The sequence below is a fragment of the Ascidiella aspersa genome, chromosome 6 (genome assembly GCF_963924565.1).
Source record: "Ascidiella aspersa chromosome 6, kaAscAspe10.2, whole genome shotgun sequence".
Lineage (NCBI taxonomy): Eukaryota > Metazoa > Chordata > Ascidiacea > Phlebobranchia > Ascidiidae > Ascidiella > Ascidiella aspersa.
The window spans coordinates 9,681,470-9,697,531 of record NC_139452.1 but is presented as its reverse complement, the minus strand read 5'-3'; the positions used below and the strand labels follow the sequence as shown (position 1 = coordinate 9,697,531).

Genomic DNA, 16,062 nt, shown 5'->3' with positions numbered 1-16,062 from the left:
GAAAAAAAGGATTCGACTTCCTTACCTTGAGGTTGGAGATCTGGTTGTTGAGCTGTCCGATTATGTGGTTGTCGTGTTTCTTGACGGCAATGTGCTGTTCCACCGAGTCCTCCATCACAAAGAGCGTGTCGTTCACTTCATCCAGGCTCGCCTGCTTGATCTTCAGGTCTTCCTGGAGGCGATCGATCAGCTCCGACAGCTCGGAGAGGTCATTGTTGGCCTGGAAGAGAAGAAGGTAAATTATGAAAGAGAAATATGGGAAGCTGGATCGGATAGCTCGAATGCGTTGAAAGAGGGATTTGATTAAAACAATAGAAAGTAATGAATAGAAAGTAGTGCATCTTAACTATATAATAAGCTGTTTTGCATCGTTCAAATTTGTTGTTGTGTCGTCATATTCAGCTGCCTACATAGCCAACTAAAAAGCTTCTTGGGAGAAAGTTTTGGTACTACGTGATAGGAAAATTGATTGAAATTTTAGGATACACAGCGTATTTTGGTCAATGTTTGTCATAACATCCTATCAAACATAATCGAATGCATAACACAAAATTACCACGTTTATTTTATCCAATATTAAATCGGCCTATAATAGAATCTCATAAAGTCCTCTCATATGCCTATTTTCTGTACATGGTCTTTCGTTACTTGCCATTTCGTCAGACAGTCATAATGGTCTAGACACGCAGAAACAAGTATTCACTCGTTGCTCGAAACTACAATCACGCATCTTAAATAAGACGTCAGATTATACCCTGTCAATCACGAATCGGCGCCAAATATGTGTCAAGGATCATCCTTTATTTTGCAAAAAACACGCAGTCGGGTTATTTTCGCTTCTGCGCGCCTTTTTGCAGACTGATTTAAATATAAAAAAGCCTATTCGCGGAACTGCCAATATCCGTGTGTTTTTTAGCGGGTTGGCCTTGTTTTTAGATTTGAATTGATCGACGGCGTGTTCAAAAAACATTCCACAATATTATTATTTTTCGTGCTGGCGAAGGACACGGGTCACGTTTTTAGGTTGACGTTTGCAAAATGCAAAATTGCGCTCTTTCAGTGAGCTGCCAAAACAGCGGGCCATTCTTGCACGATCTGCAACCGACGGGGAATTAAATGATTCGGGGGCAACGAAGGGACAGACTGCGGAAAAGAGGAAAGGAAAAACAATTTCCGACAAAATTGAACGCAAATTGTGGAAGGCCAGACGGCACTGCTCTGCCCAATTCGCAAAGGTTGAGCAGTGAAACAAACCGTAAGCACTGCGAAAATAAAGCCTTTGCGTGTGCGTTTTTCACACGTTAGGGTTGGTTCGCACTAGACGCGAATGACGTTAAAGTAAAACGTTCTTTAAAAAACGATTTTGGTTGCGAAAAGTTGAAATATTTCGGTTAGAAGCAAGGAAATTTGCCGTTTTTGTGTAAACTTGACGTCTAGTGCGAACCAACTTTACATAGCAAAAATGAAGATACTCACTCTGGCTCTGGTTGCTTCCAAGTCCTCCTCGAGTTCGGCGACTCGCGCGTCCAACTTTTCGTTCTCGTTTTGACACTGGTTGAAGTCGTCTTCGAGAAGCAGAAGGCGATCTTCAAGCTCCTGTGGAATGAAGTGATGTGAAAATGGTTAAAATGAGTTTTTGGGAGATTTAGCCACAACGCAGAGTACGTTACTTAAAAATATACCAAGCCTTGAGTTGAACAGGTTGTTATAGGTTTCAAGCCGATATTTTTAGTTTAATTTATCACGGAAACCGCAAACTAAACATTCTTTGGCGCCTTTCCATTTTTTATTTAACTGAACGCTAACAAGGTTAGTCATTTTCGAAACTGATTAGGCAACTTTTGAACATAACTTGCCAAAATATAAAACCTATAAAAACAAACTAGTTGACAAAATATGAATATCGCCATTATTTTTATTGTTTATATTGGGACCTAAGCCTATCCAACACTGTTAGTTATTAATTTCCTATCCATATCGTAAGATCCAAACAGAACCACAATGGGTATTACAAATATCTAAAACTTTTGTTCAAAAAGAGCAGTATACTAGTGTTACGCAGAAAGTATATTGTGATCTTTTTGAATAAAGTTGTTTTTATATCTATTTTCCACCCTTTGTGGTTCGCAATTCGCATATTCTCCCAAACTTCTCCCATGAACAAAACGTTAATCCTCCAATCCCTCCGTTTTAACACAAACCTGCTTTTCTCCTTGTAGTGAGTCGACGAGCTCCATCATGCTCTTCCCTGCATCCACTCCGGGAGCCTGGAGCGTGTCCGTGATCGTGGTCACTCGCTGCCGCTCCTTGCGCAGTTCCTCCTCAAGCCGCTGCACAACGTCACTGTGCTCTTCCTCCATCGTCGCCTTGGTTTCCTAGCAACGAATCGTTTTTTTAGGCAAGCGGAGTAATGGATAGCTTGTTTTAAATGCATATAGTGTATCAAATAAAGTTATAGGCAAATCTGGATTGTTGGGCATTTTTTGAAATTCATATTCTGTGTCGTCATAATAGACAGTGTGCTAAAAAAATGGGCCACAAACAGAAAATTCGTCGAAGAAAAATGCAAGAAGCATTGACTGAATTTCGACAAATCATCGAAAAATGCCCAACGGTTAGGCACTTTTTTATTTTTTGCCTGGTCCTAAAAAATTAGGTTCAAAATACAAAATTTTGTGAAAAAAAATATTATTTTAGAATTCAAGACCGCAGACCAGCGACCCACCTTGACTTTTTTCTCGAGTAGTGACTTCTCGGTATTGGACTGCGAGAGCTCTCTTTCAAGATGGCGGAGGCGCTCCTTGAAGGCGTCCTGGAGGTCCTGGGACTTCTTGCGTTCTTCCTCGGAGCCGCGCAGCTCCTTGCTCATCGACTCCTGGATTTGGATGAGCTGTTCCCGCTCATTGAGAAGATGCACGTACTGCTGCTTCAGGTCGCTGTGGTTCGCGTCGTCGCCCAGGTGATCCGAGACCAACGCCTGGCGAGAGAGAAGAGAAAAAGGAGCCGGGTCAATTCGAGGTCACTTTTTTGGCGCTTTGGGTGAATTTTGAAAGATGCACTTTTGTTTTTTGGGGGATTTAGTTTGTTTTACTTTACAGCTGCGGTATTTGGAAAGGCAACGATGTTCACTTTTTGATGTCAAATATGTGCTTTTGTTTTCGGATCGAGTTTTTACTCGAGTGCTATTTTATTGGCAATGGAGTCTACTTTTGGGCGTCATTCGACTCGGACGAGTAGTGAGTATCGCTCGGACGATTTGCTCAAAGAGTTTTCGGGGAAGTGCCATTGTTTAAACAACCATCAAAAGCGGCGTTGCTCTTAGGTTGGACAGCAAATTTCAACAATACCAAACGTTTATTGGCATAACTTGCGCATTTACTTAAAAGACTACTAAAGATTGTGGCAGTCGTCCAAATCTGCAACACACTTACGGGCAAGCCCAAAACTTATCTATTTTGAGATGCAGTTCTCCCGAGTGCTAAGCGCGTTTCCAAAGATGCAAGTACTTTTGCATAAGGAAGTATGCGCTGTTGGGTTTAACGGCGTTCTTCCGTTTCGAGGCATCTTTGTATAGTTACAAAAGCAACAACAAAAGGCGGTGATGATGACGGCGATGCCCGGTCGCCGTGCTCTCGCGCTTGTTTACGTTTATGAGCTCATAATGTAAACAGCGTAGCGGTGGCATTTCCTTGTCGCGAGAAACGACGATTTTTGTTGTACGCGTGTTGGTACACGTTAACCCGAGCTGGGCTGAAAATCACATACGCTAGTAATATATTCCAAGCAGTGTGGCCCGACGTAGACCACAGAATGAGAGTAAAACACTTAAAACTCGAAATATGAGCCTACGCAATTTAAGACGCTTTTAATGCCACCGCTACGCTATTTAATGATACGTATATTAACCCCGTTTTTTTGACAAAATTTCGCATAAAGCGGAGAGTAATTCTCGTAATAATAAGTTTTTAGTATGCAAGGGCAACAACTTTTAGTATGCAAGGGCAACAACTTTTAGTATGCAAGGGCAACAACTGTATGTTATCTGTATGTGTGTATGTTGTAAAGTCGCCCCAACCCCGGACGTTCTATAGAACTCACTTGTCGTTGGGAAGACGAGACGTGGATGGGACTCTGCAGCATACTCGACTCGGTCAGAATCATTGCAGCCAGTTTGGATTCGCGCCACAATTGTTATTACTCGTAAAACTAAACCCTATATTGTATAGTGTATGCTAAACGTAAAAACAAAAGCACGTCAAAGGCAGTCCTGTGATTTGGCCTGGCGGCACAAGATAGTATATCTTTTTGAAGTAATACTGGTTGATACTGCCTGACATGATTACCGTATTTAATGCTGCCTGTTACTACTGACATAAACCCAAAAGGTTGTAAACGAGAGACAATATCCAATAAAAGCAATGAGAAATTTCTCCTAATTAAACGCCTTCAAACGCGAACACTTACTCCCAATGCAACACGCGACCAATAAATTACCAATATTCCCTCATGTAACTTGAAGCCACACTATAAAACTAAAACGAGCGCTCGCATAACGCATAACTCAAATCCCGGGGACGTTAAGGCTAAGCACACAGGCGACACTCAAGTCGCGACTTCAGTTAGCTGAGCCACACACGCGGCGGCCACAAGGCTAAAGAGGTCGGAAAAGAATTCCGTTGACCGCTTTACGAGCGCCATCAAGAGCGGGAACCGGGTGCCGGCATTCCAAAACAGCTGCACGCCTGCTGTTGCTGCTCATGGCAGAGTGGGGCGACATGCCGTCGGCCTTGTATTACACGCGTTAGTCTTGTAGCTCGTACGACTTGTTGCGACGGAAAGGGATCGCAAAACAAGTAAACAACTTCGGCAGAAAAATATCGAAGCTCATACTAAAGAAGGCAACATTATGTGGATGCTTCGAATAAGATTTAATTCGTATTAGAAAGTTCGACACGTCCACAAAATTTATCGTCCTAACCACATATGGGGTTCGATATTACCTCATGTTTACCCAACGCTTTCCGTCTTCTCAACTTAACTAGGTTCTACTATATACCGAGCAAAGGAGATTTTAAACTTTCGACGCACAGTTCTTCTGCTCTTTTTATCAGGCCTGGTGCACGACACAGATAGTCGGACAAGAGTCCGCTGCTTTTGTAAGCGAACAAAGCCGCCAAAAAAGCGTTCTCGGAGCTTTTACGACTGAAAACTTGCAGCCCAGGGAAAATACGCGGGAGTTCGAAACTGAACTCTGCCTATAGCGTCAACGCGGGCGTCAACCACTCTGGTATTCTCGAAATTTCGAGGAAAATGCAATCAATCCAGATGTGGGGAAAAACTAAACCGAAGTTCCCACTCAACTTAGCCGTCAACGAAATTGCCCGTCGACAACTGACGGCATTAGGGGAAGGACAACGCTCGGATGACGTCGAGTTGCGCGCGCGAGGAAGCCTGCACTCGCCACAAACAGGAATTTACCGCAGATTCGCGAGACGACGGGGAAATGCAACCTTTCAGGCGCTAAACTTCGCTCGAAAATAGAACGGGGACAGTTGTTTTTCCAACTCGCAGAAACCCCCGACACTTTCTCTTTCCACCGACTTTTTAAAAGGCTGTTGTTTTTCGCATTCGAAAGCGAAAGTATTAGGTTTGGTTCGCAGGGCACCTTATAAGGCCTAACAGGCGCACAATGTAACAAGGGTTGTGTTTTGTCGGTAACATTGCAAGTGAATTTCGCAATCCCGACCAAAAGCCAACAAACGTCAACGGCGGCGCAGAAAAAGTTTACGACGACGTGGAAAAGCATTAAATGAGCAACAGGCCACCCCCACACGGACGTGGGATGGTTAATGTTTAACTTTTAATACACCGACGAAAAATAATTCGGATATTAACCCGGCGTTGGTAATGTACTTATAAGTATACCCGGGGTACCGAACTAAAAACCGAAAAAAAAATTAACAGCTATTTAGGCGTTCTTAAACCGGGTGCGCACATTCTTTAATTGATTAAATGACAAAATATATAAGCCATAGCACATACTTCTTAATAACTTTTAAAAACAAATAAACCATTAGACTGCTTGTAAATACTTAACACGTTAGTATTGTTTTTTTACCGGTTTAAACAAATAATGAACAATGGGGTTCTTCATTAGTTTTTTAAACAAACAAAGAGGTTGCTGCAGGTGAAGCGTTTAAGAACCAGCGGTTTAGTTAATGTTCAAGCGAGCCTAGCGGCCAAGGCCAGCGATGGAGCATTTGAAGCATAAGTCAAAATGCGGCACGCGGCAAGCCACTCGGTCAAGGCAAGTGCACGATGCGACTTTGACCTGATGTCGCTTATTTATTTCAATGCGGGCAAACGACTCGGCTGTGTAAATACGTGGGTCGTTTATCGGCGGGCAAAGTGCGGATTAAAGCGATCGAAATGCAAGAACAACAAACAAAAAGGCCTGTGCACCTAGCTCAGGTCAGCGCACCATCAATTAAGCTTGTCCCGAATGCAAGTTTTGTTTCAATTTTAGCATACCAGAATAGAACGCGAGCCTGCATAAAGGGCTACTCAACGAGCGGTCTTTTTAAGTTTTAAATGTGGACGTTAAACAAAAGCCAGGTTTACTGAAAAAATGATTAACTCTTTGCGGTACGTTGAGTGACATTTTCGATGCACAGAAAAGGATACAGATTTTACCACTAGCTGGACAATAAATCGCGTTTTGCTTCCAAAAAAATATATATCAAAAAATGTAACGCGTTGGCCGGACCTGAAAAAATCTGTACGCTTGAATCCTTTGCTAAAACAAGTTCAGTATAACACCGCTGTATAGATTTGCAACGGCTTGTTAGCGACATAAAATAAGGGCAAAAACAGCGCCGTGGAACCTAATTAGGCAAAATGCTGCAAAAGAAAAGGCGGCCGTGGTGCTGCTGCAACCTCTAATTACCGAGCCGTCAGGAGAGGGTTGGGAAACGCAATTTGGCGGCGCGGCAATATATTGCAATGCGTGAGCGAGGCTCTCGGTAGAAAAATCGGATCGATAGAGGCAGGAGCGGCGAAATGCAATCGATAGCGGACGACGGCTGCTGGCTGCCTCTCTATACAGGCTAAGTTCGATCGCTACGTAACACAAAGCCAGCATCAAAGAGTACAAATCCAAATTTTTCTCTCTTTTTCGCGCAATTTTTACATCAAGAACGAGAAACTCGAGCTATGTAGAAGAAACCTAAATTATAAACTGACTGAAGAAGAAATGACGTAAAATTGGACACCTGGCGTTCGTTTAAAACAAATTTAGCAAAATGCAAACCGGAGGTCGTACGTGTTCTATTTTCGGGCACACTAATTTGACAGGAAATGTTGTTTACTTAGCATAAGACCAACTTGTCTTACCTTAACGAAATATCGAACGAAAGGGCAATATATTGAATTCTAATTAACCAAACTAGTGTTACGAAGCTATTTTTTTGCACATATTAATTAACGTACTTGCGTTCGAAAACGATTTGCCTTAAAATCATTAAGCTCGTCATCTAATTATAAAACCCAAACAACTAGTTATGTGTGGAATTAACATGCCCGAAGCCAATTTCGTTACTTAACGTGACATTTAAACATTGTTAACTTTATTAACGCATTACGTGTTCCTTCTTTAAAAATGACATAAACGCTGCCGGTAAATTGCCTTTCATGTGTGAACTCGCCCAATTTGTAATAGTTCACGATTTCGAGTGGGCTATACTGTACGCCGTCAAACTAATTGCCGATCGAAATCATAACCGCGTAATTGGCGCGAATAGGTGGCACTTTGAAACGTTCTGGCTACAAATTGCTGGAATACACAACCGAAGCTGACCACATGAACAAGTTGACCGAAGACAAATGGCTAAACAGGGGTTGGTTGTTTATATTAGACGAAAACGAAAATACACGTTGCAATGTCGAACGTGCGTTTGGAAAAGGAAACCTCCGGGGCACATTTTTCCCACAACGATTATTAGGTAATTTCAGACGAAACTGAGAACCTTTTATATCAATGAGTGGCCTGCTAAAGACAGTCGCAACACTTCCAGCTTCTGAAAAATTTTCCGCGGTAAAAGTAATTTCCGCGGTAACTTGTAACTTAAAGGATAAAAACGAGCCTGTTGAAAACGGGTCGTAAAACTCTCTGCTTCTGGAAAGTTTCCAGCAAAAAACACGCGACACTTGCGACGGTGTCAACAACCACCCAAAACCCCGTTGCACCGCGCTAAATTCGAGCGCCCGGCGAACTAAGAGTCACACACAAAAAAACAAGTGGCCCTTTCTTGTCTGCGCCACAACAGGAGTGCACGTCTGCCAGAACCCAGATAACCTTTCGATGCGTGATAGGTTGAGGGGGGTCAACCTATCAGTGGTGCACTGACTGGAATTTGACGGCAATCGGAAAAGGCAAATTGGGAAGACTGAAAATGTCAATTTTTCTGCTTTGCTGGCGGTGTTTTTAGCGCGCACGATTGTGAGCATATGTCACGTTCAAATCAAGGTCTCCAGCACGACGCGGCGTTACGTCACAATAAAGAAAGCGGCCGAAATGGCACGATGCAGAATTGCAATTGCGTCACAGCGCCTCGGCGAAACCATTTAGTAAAAAAAAAACGAGTATGAAGTGTCTATCTGTGATTATTGCATTTTAAACATGCATAAATAAACCCACCTAAAATCTACGAAAACGTAATACTACGGTACAAACCACAAAAAAAAGCGCTACAGATTACTGGCAATGACTAAACTAATAAATTAGCCAGGAAATAGATCATTGAATAATATACTGTCAACTGGCCAAAATGCAGTTTTGAATGGCGCAAAAAACAAATTTAAGCCATCTGCCTTTTGTCTACTGTAAAGTTTCTGTGCAACTGGCGGTATGTGATTTTGGCAACATAGCCGCGCGCAATTGCGTATTAAACAAGGCACCCGGAACAATTGAAGCAAACTATAGCTGGCCTTGCAAGAAGCGGGGCTCAAAGTTCCCAAGCATAAGGTTTCCACATAACAGGGGAGGTAACGTAATCGCTAAAGCAAGGCATTACGAAACACCTTAACAGCATTTTCGTGTTCCAAAGTACGCCTTTAGACGACAGAGTCTAAAAATCTAAACAAAATCGCTACCATAAACTAACTTTTAACTGTCGAACTAAGTCTGTAACTATATGCCTGTTACAAAGTACTTCCTTTGACGAAAGGGTCTACACGCCTAAACATAATCTCTGACTATTCTTTAAAATCTAACTTTTATCTGTCCAACTGGAATGCTGTGACACCTACCAAACAGTTCATTTTGTCGCTTCTTATTCTTGACATATATGGGTGTTTTGTTATTCGGTCAACCCTTTGCTCTTATGCTGACCAACGATCGCCCAATCTAAACCAAAGAAACCTGTACGACGACAACAGCAACAACAAACAGTTCGAAACCTAAACAAACCTGGTGGCTCGCACTCGAAGTTCAATACGGCGATGCGTTGTCCGCTGTAAACAAGCGAAAACAGCAAGGCCGGAACGCCTGGTAAATCGGAGACTACTCATGTTGTTGTTGTTATTAATACTTAAAAGAAAGCGCCGCTAACCGTAGCCGGTCTATAACTAATGGGTAAAAAGAGAGACTCACGCCACGTCGGTTTAGCGCGGCCAGGCCAACGCATTTCCTGAGATCCCACGCCGGACTACTGTACTTTAGCTCGGCGGATACAACGGCTGCACACTACACACTCTCACAGGCTTTGTAACTGTTCTGAGCCTATACACTCGCCCCCGCAAGGCTCGGCGACATATGAGCCGCCTTCGCGCCGAGAGAGAAGCTAAAGATTCGCAGCGAAGGAAAAAAGAAAAAGGTAGCTCTGACCTCTCTTTCTCTTATTTTCGCACGACTTGTCTCTTTCATTCTCTTTCGCTTAGCTAACTTTGACTTGCTCTTAGGCACCATGGGTCCATGGGGTAAAACTAGCATGCCCCTTGGTTCAACGAACTTGTCTGTTTTCTCAACCTCACCCGTGCAAACAATGGCGTATCGACGTCCGTCCAGTTTTAGCGTTGCGGTCGATTCACAGCTACGCTCGACGAACGCTTAAACTCGCGTTTATTGAGCGAAAATCGACGAACTAGCGGCAGCGCGCTCTCAAATGCTTACACAGGGCGCAATCAACGGCCCTAATCCCTAATGGCGAGTGGGTTTAGCCGGGTGCATACTGACCGGCGAGTCCTTTTCGCTGCGCTGCCGCAACATAAACAAGTGGGCTTCTGCCTGGCGCTGCAGGAATGAAGTCGAAAACGACCTAATTGGGATTTGGACGTCGCGCAACAACAGATTAACAACAACAACAACAACAACAACACCAAATGCAAGGTTTTTGTAGCGCGCTCTAGCAAAAAAAGGCACGGAGGGGCAGACGGGTGCAAACGTGATAACTTGGCGACTATTTTCAGGATACATGAATTGTTCTACACTGAAGGGTGCGCTTGTTAATTGCAGAAGGTGATCTGTGCTCGTGTGTGCTTGTGTGTGCAGGGATGGGATGACCAATCTCGTTATGAGTGAGCAATTGATTTGCTACCTGTGAGGCGCCTTAACGGGAAAAGTAAAACTTAGTTTGAAGTTTCGTGAGTCAGCGATGATGCTCGGTGACAAGTGTCCGGTGACATTTGGGTCCGAATGACCATCAAGCCGGTTTACATGGCTACTGTGAAAAGCTATATATTCTCACTTTATATGGCGATTCTGTTTTTTGAGAAAATGACCACATTTTGCCCAAATGCCCATGCAAAGCGCCTTTCAAATTGATTTAAGGATAATAACGGTCTATTAAATTTTTTAAACAGTCCTTTAAAACATAGCCTACTTCTGCAAGAAGAGCAGACTTAGCAGTTAGATCTTAGATAAAATAGTTGCGTTCGCCAATGTTATGGTCTCCAAAGCCAAAAATAAATGTGTCCATACAACTGGCTAATTACTGCTAAAAAAACAAAAGCCAAGCTAAGCAAAAGTAAGGAGCGGTTGCCCATATATGTGAATGGGATGGCAATTCGTGAGCTAGAGCGGATATTTTGCGGGCCAAAACAATGCACGGCAAGAGGTTATTCTGAAATGAGAGCTGCTTATTCGACGCCCTTCGGAAGCGACCTTTTCACTGCTTTAGGTTATGGGGCGGTTCGGCCGAGTTAAAGAGGTTCCCCGAACTAAGGCAAGGCGATGTTTCGCAGCAACACCCAATTTCGCTTTCACGTCACTTCCTAAATATACAGTTGGCCAAATGCCACCAAAAAACAAACTTTGGCGTTTTTGTTTGCGCTTTCATTTATCGTTGCTTTTTTTCCGCTTTGGAAAGGTTTCCAGTTTCGTTAATTGAACCCTGATGGCTTACACAATAATTTTTGCCAAGGTATTCGGGTGATGTTTCACAAATCAATAATTAGTGAGAACCATTAATTAAACGGAATTTTTTTTTTTGAGCCTTGTGGGCATTAATACACAATTTTAGGAAAACATCCAAAAGCTTTCAGTTTTTCTATACACTTATTTTCCAATTGGTAGATTCCATTTTTTAGTGATCAGGCCCCTTGTGCATTAAACCCGACCCAGCCGAAACTGTATAGTTACTGGCGAACGTGGACTCAAATAATAACTTCGAGCAAAAGATTAAATGATTAGCAATCCTGGTATATGGTCGACTCGTATTTGTCTAATTCTAAATAGAGGGATCGTGGGCACTGTATAAAGACAAGTTGTACTAAATTCTCGACAAGCTTTCGCACAACTGTGCTTCATTAGGTCAAATTAGAAATGACCTGATGAAGCACGTTGGTGCTAAAGCTGGTCGAGAATTCAATACAATTTGTCTTTATACAGTGCCACCTGATCCCTCTATTTAAATGAATAGTTGGTCATGATTGGTCATGAATTTCGATCCACTCACCCTTAAGTGTTCGGCCTCGGCTGCTTGTTCACTGAGCTTCTTCTCAGCCAGCTGCAGCTTCACCATGAGGAAGTCCTTCTCCTTTTGCAGTCGGTCGTTGTCGATGGTCAGCTCGGGAACTGACTTCTGCAGGTCGGTCAGCTCCTGTAGTGGTCAATAAATCACGGTTTACAAACGTTCTAATGGCTTTTCGAAAGTGGGCTGTACATAAAGGGCTACCGCTTGGCTTTATATGTACAACTAAAATTTAAACCTATTTCTGGTGTCTTTTTGCTGCACTGTCGAGAAGTTTTAAAAATCACTCCAATGGTTATGTCATTTAAAAGATTTACAGACTACAATTTAAGGAATTTTATTTTACCTTACACAACTTATTCCTTAATACCTCGATTAAAAAAGCCTGGTTTGACAAAAACATCAAATCTGTAGCAACTTTGGCACTCGTTCCTTTCTAATTGAATCTCCCAGCACATCTACACTGAGATGTTGCACAGTGCATATTACACAAGTCGCGCTTGGCGTAACGTTAAAGCGGGGGCGAGTGCGGAATCGGAAACGAGATAATGTGTGACGCACAAAAAAACTATAGCGAAAGTTGGGCCCCAGCTGTACTGGATGAACAGTTGCTGCAAAATATGCTTCGGTAGCAAAACGCTTTCGACGCAATGCAAAGCTCCTGTGTGGAAATCGTGACCGCCGTTCGCGCAAACTCGGCAAGCAATAAAATCTAATCAAAGAGCTGCGTCAAAAGGCAAATAGCGACTCGTGAAGGTTTTTGCCCGGTATTTACGGCATATACGCTGGTCGACCTTTGTCTCAGAAGGAAGTAGATAAATTGAGGTGTTTTTGATTGATGCAGTTTCAGCGAACAATCGGGGTGTTTGATGGGGCTGTGCGTTCGCTGATCAACAAGTGCGTATTGCAATACACTAGTCGAGGTGTCAGTTGCTCACTCAAGTCACGAAGGTGGCAGAAATAGTGGCGTATAAAAGTGCACGATGCGCGACCGAATTAAGAGTTTCTAAATTGCAACGAAGGGCGCTATTTCGAAACTGATTTCTTGCCCTATTTAAAGAGTGGCTCAAAATCCGGTAGAAGCGTATAAGTGACGAAAATAGCGGTTTTCCCATTCTCTTGTCTAAATTTATAACTTTCTTAGGAGAATTTTTGAGTAAATTTAACTTGTAATTGCATTTCTATACTCGTTGTGTTGTAATTCTATTAACCTTCGATTTTATTTTTTCACTTCTATGAAAACTGCGTCGAGCATTCATTTGAGGAACATAATGAAGTATAAAATAAATGCAGGATCATACGCAAATCCCTTTCCTTTTTAAGTAATAACTTACACTTCTGGATGACAAAAAGCCAATCCAGTAAAGATTGTAACTTTTTGAAGCAGTTGCTTTTTCCACCGCAAACTAAGGCATTTTGCAACCCTTTACCAAGGTAAAAGTGACCAAGCATAGTCTTGCCAGTATGTAGAAAAAAACGTAATCCGGGCAAAAATTGAAACCACAACACACAGAAGTTAAAAAGGCGGCTCACAACTACATAAAAAAAAACACTGAAAAGGGCTAAAACGACCACATTTGGGCATCGGCCCGCAGTTTGTCGACCACTGCATATATTAAAACAGTTCCAGAACTGGGTATGGAATGAGCGCACAAGCATTTCACTTAACCGTATATATTCGCAGCAGTCAGTAAGTAAGTCAATCACCTGTACAGTGGCCTCCAGTTCCTCGTTGGTGCTGATGTGGCTTTCCTCCATTCGGTGGATACGCTCCGTTAGGCACGCAACCGTCACCGACGAAGACTCGCTTAGCGCGCAATCCGACGTCTTGTCGTCCGAGCGTGACGCTGCGTTTTTGAATCACAACAAATGAGATTTTGAAAAACAACTTGAGCGGATGCATGCGAACGCGGCGGACCGCGGATTAGCGGCTTTTTCTAGGCAAGGCGGGAAATTTATCGGCGGCCAGCGGGGCTGTTTACAGTTAAAATTCCTAAAATAGTCGAGTTTTTGTCAGTTGCCGAAACCGGTTGCACTGTGTTCGAACGGGTTTATCTCGTTTTCTTATAGTGAAGTTAGGAAAGAAAACCATATAAATTTATAAAACAAACTTTATTTTTAACAGATTTTTTTTTAAATCTAAAGGTTCATCTGAATAACACTTGTATTTAATATTTTTGGTGCGGAAAATTTCTTACATAGTGTATAATCGTGGTCTCTATCCTATGGGTCGCAACCCCATGTGGGGTCGCCTAAAGTTTTTATGGGGTCGCCATCATTCACCCTCGTGTGCAGTTTTAGTGATTTCATTGCGCTAGTTATTTGAACGAGCGGAATGAGTATAATCAAAGTGTTAAACTAAATATAACAGAATATGGATTTGTGTATAATTTAAGCATATAACTTAATCAATCGCTTGTGTTGTTTAATTCATGCAATACTTATCTAAAACCAAACTGGGGTCGCCTGCAAATGCTGATTTCAGTTTAATTAAATTGGGGTCGGGTAAAAAAGGTTGGAGACCACTGGTGTATAATACACTAGAAAAAATATCACAATGCATGTTTTGTTCCGGTTGCGCCATAATAAGAAACGTGCAGCATTAAAACCAATGTTTATTTTCTTATTAGTTCAGAATAGCCTTATCAAATAGGCCAATTGCACTACCTCTTGTCAAACCGGGTGTCGACATCAGCTTGGCCAATATTTGCTTTTGCCGAGATATTTGCGGGCGATTATTAACCGCATAGCAATGCGCGTTAACCGCTGGTCATTTGTGTGCAAACGCAGAAATCAGGCCACGCAAGTGCAAATGCAAAAAATTAGGGCAAATATTAAGCAAACGTGACAATTTTTTTGATCAAAAAAGCTTGGTAATTGCGGTTATTTTACGTTCTAGTTTGTGGCAGCAAATTTTATTGAGTAAAACAGTGGTTAATTTGTTATGAACTGCGATCAATTTGGGAGTCAATGTGGCAAAAACTAGGCCTAGTCTGCCGGTTTCAGCCATCCTTTGCCGAACTCTGCTTCGAAAGGGGAAAAATACATCACAGTCGCGCAGGAAAAACCTGACCGAAAAATAACCCCGGCCTTTCGGTCACTTACCGGAATGCTGGAAGGCGAATGAAGCGTCTTCGAGAAGGTTCTCTGTGGATGTGGATCGCGAGACAGAGGTCGATTGAAGGGCGTCGCCGCTGGTGGCTGAGGCAAGGTCGTCCAAGGACGAGCTGAGTCCGTCGTCGTTCGACAAAGTGTCAAGGTCTGCTGAGAAAGCAAAATCGTATAAAAATTGTGTTAAAAATTGGATTATTTTCGAACGATGTTTTTTCCAGTACTGTGAAATACTGCGTCAAATTGGGGATAAAATAATGATATTTTTTTTCAACTCACAAATTAAAAACAGGTTAACCTAGTTTAGCGTTAAAGAGCTACGGGCATGCGAATATAAGTCGAATTAAAAAACTATTGTGTAGAAAATCAAGTCAATTTAAAGTTGGTTTGCAAAATGCTTACGGCAGAGAACATTTAATTGTAAAAAAGCCATTATTTTGAGTCAAAAACTTTTTTTCTTTATGGGCGTTGGTAGCTGCAAAGAACGTACCGTGGCCGAGTCTTTGGCGTCTGTTGAGCATCAGTGATTTGTCGCTGTCTTTGTGCTTCATGGAAATCATCATCGCGTCCATCTGATCGCGCAGCTTGGCGTTTTCGTCCTTCAAACGAAAATTGAAATAATTGAAATTGAGTTTGCAAATGACTTACAATTTTAAATCAAGATTTGTGTTAGACGTCATATGGATAAAAATCTGTATTTCACAATCTAATAATAGTTATTGTATGTACGTTTATTGCATTAAAAGCACAACAAATACTTAATACAATAAAACGTTGGGAATTCAATCCGATAAAATGATAAGAATATTTTACACCGCAAAACGTTCAACTTTCCATGTTAAAAAATAACTAGTTTCAAACAGTAATATACAATACATCTACTTCTGCATAGGTTTGAATTATTATTTGAACTCCTTGTGTAAACCCCTCACTAAACGTTGAGCCTGTTATAAGCGTATTTTGATTCATGTCTGCAGAAAAATAT

General features: G+C 42.2%; 1 protein-coding gene across 2 annotated transcripts in view; it reads right to left on the bottom strand.

The window, feature by feature from the left end:
* LOC146139589 (cytospin-A-like) overlaps nucleotides 1-16,062 on the bottom strand; it is a 60,190-nt gene that overhangs the window by 5,147 nt on the left and 38,981 nt on the right. Inside the window, exons 5-12 of one of the 2 annotated variants that reach the window (XM_083392908.1) lie at nucleotides 15,568-15,676; nucleotides 15,072-15,230; nucleotides 13,674-13,813; nucleotides 11,952-12,095; nucleotides 2,726-2,977; nucleotides 2,202-2,375; nucleotides 1,477-1,596; nucleotides 26-220 (exon numbers count right to left, since the gene is read on the bottom strand). In XM_083392908.1, coding sequence (XP_083249034.1) covers nucleotides 26-220; nucleotides 1,477-1,596; nucleotides 2,202-2,375; nucleotides 2,726-2,977; nucleotides 11,952-12,095; nucleotides 13,674-13,813; nucleotides 15,072-15,230; nucleotides 15,568-15,676 — 1,293 coding nt within the window. The remainder of the gene's footprint in view (nucleotides 1-25; nucleotides 221-1,476; nucleotides 1,597-2,201; nucleotides 2,376-2,725; nucleotides 2,978-11,951; nucleotides 12,096-13,673; nucleotides 13,814-15,071; nucleotides 15,231-15,567; nucleotides 15,677-16,062) is intronic. The other variant, XM_083392909.1, reaches the window with a different exon arrangement.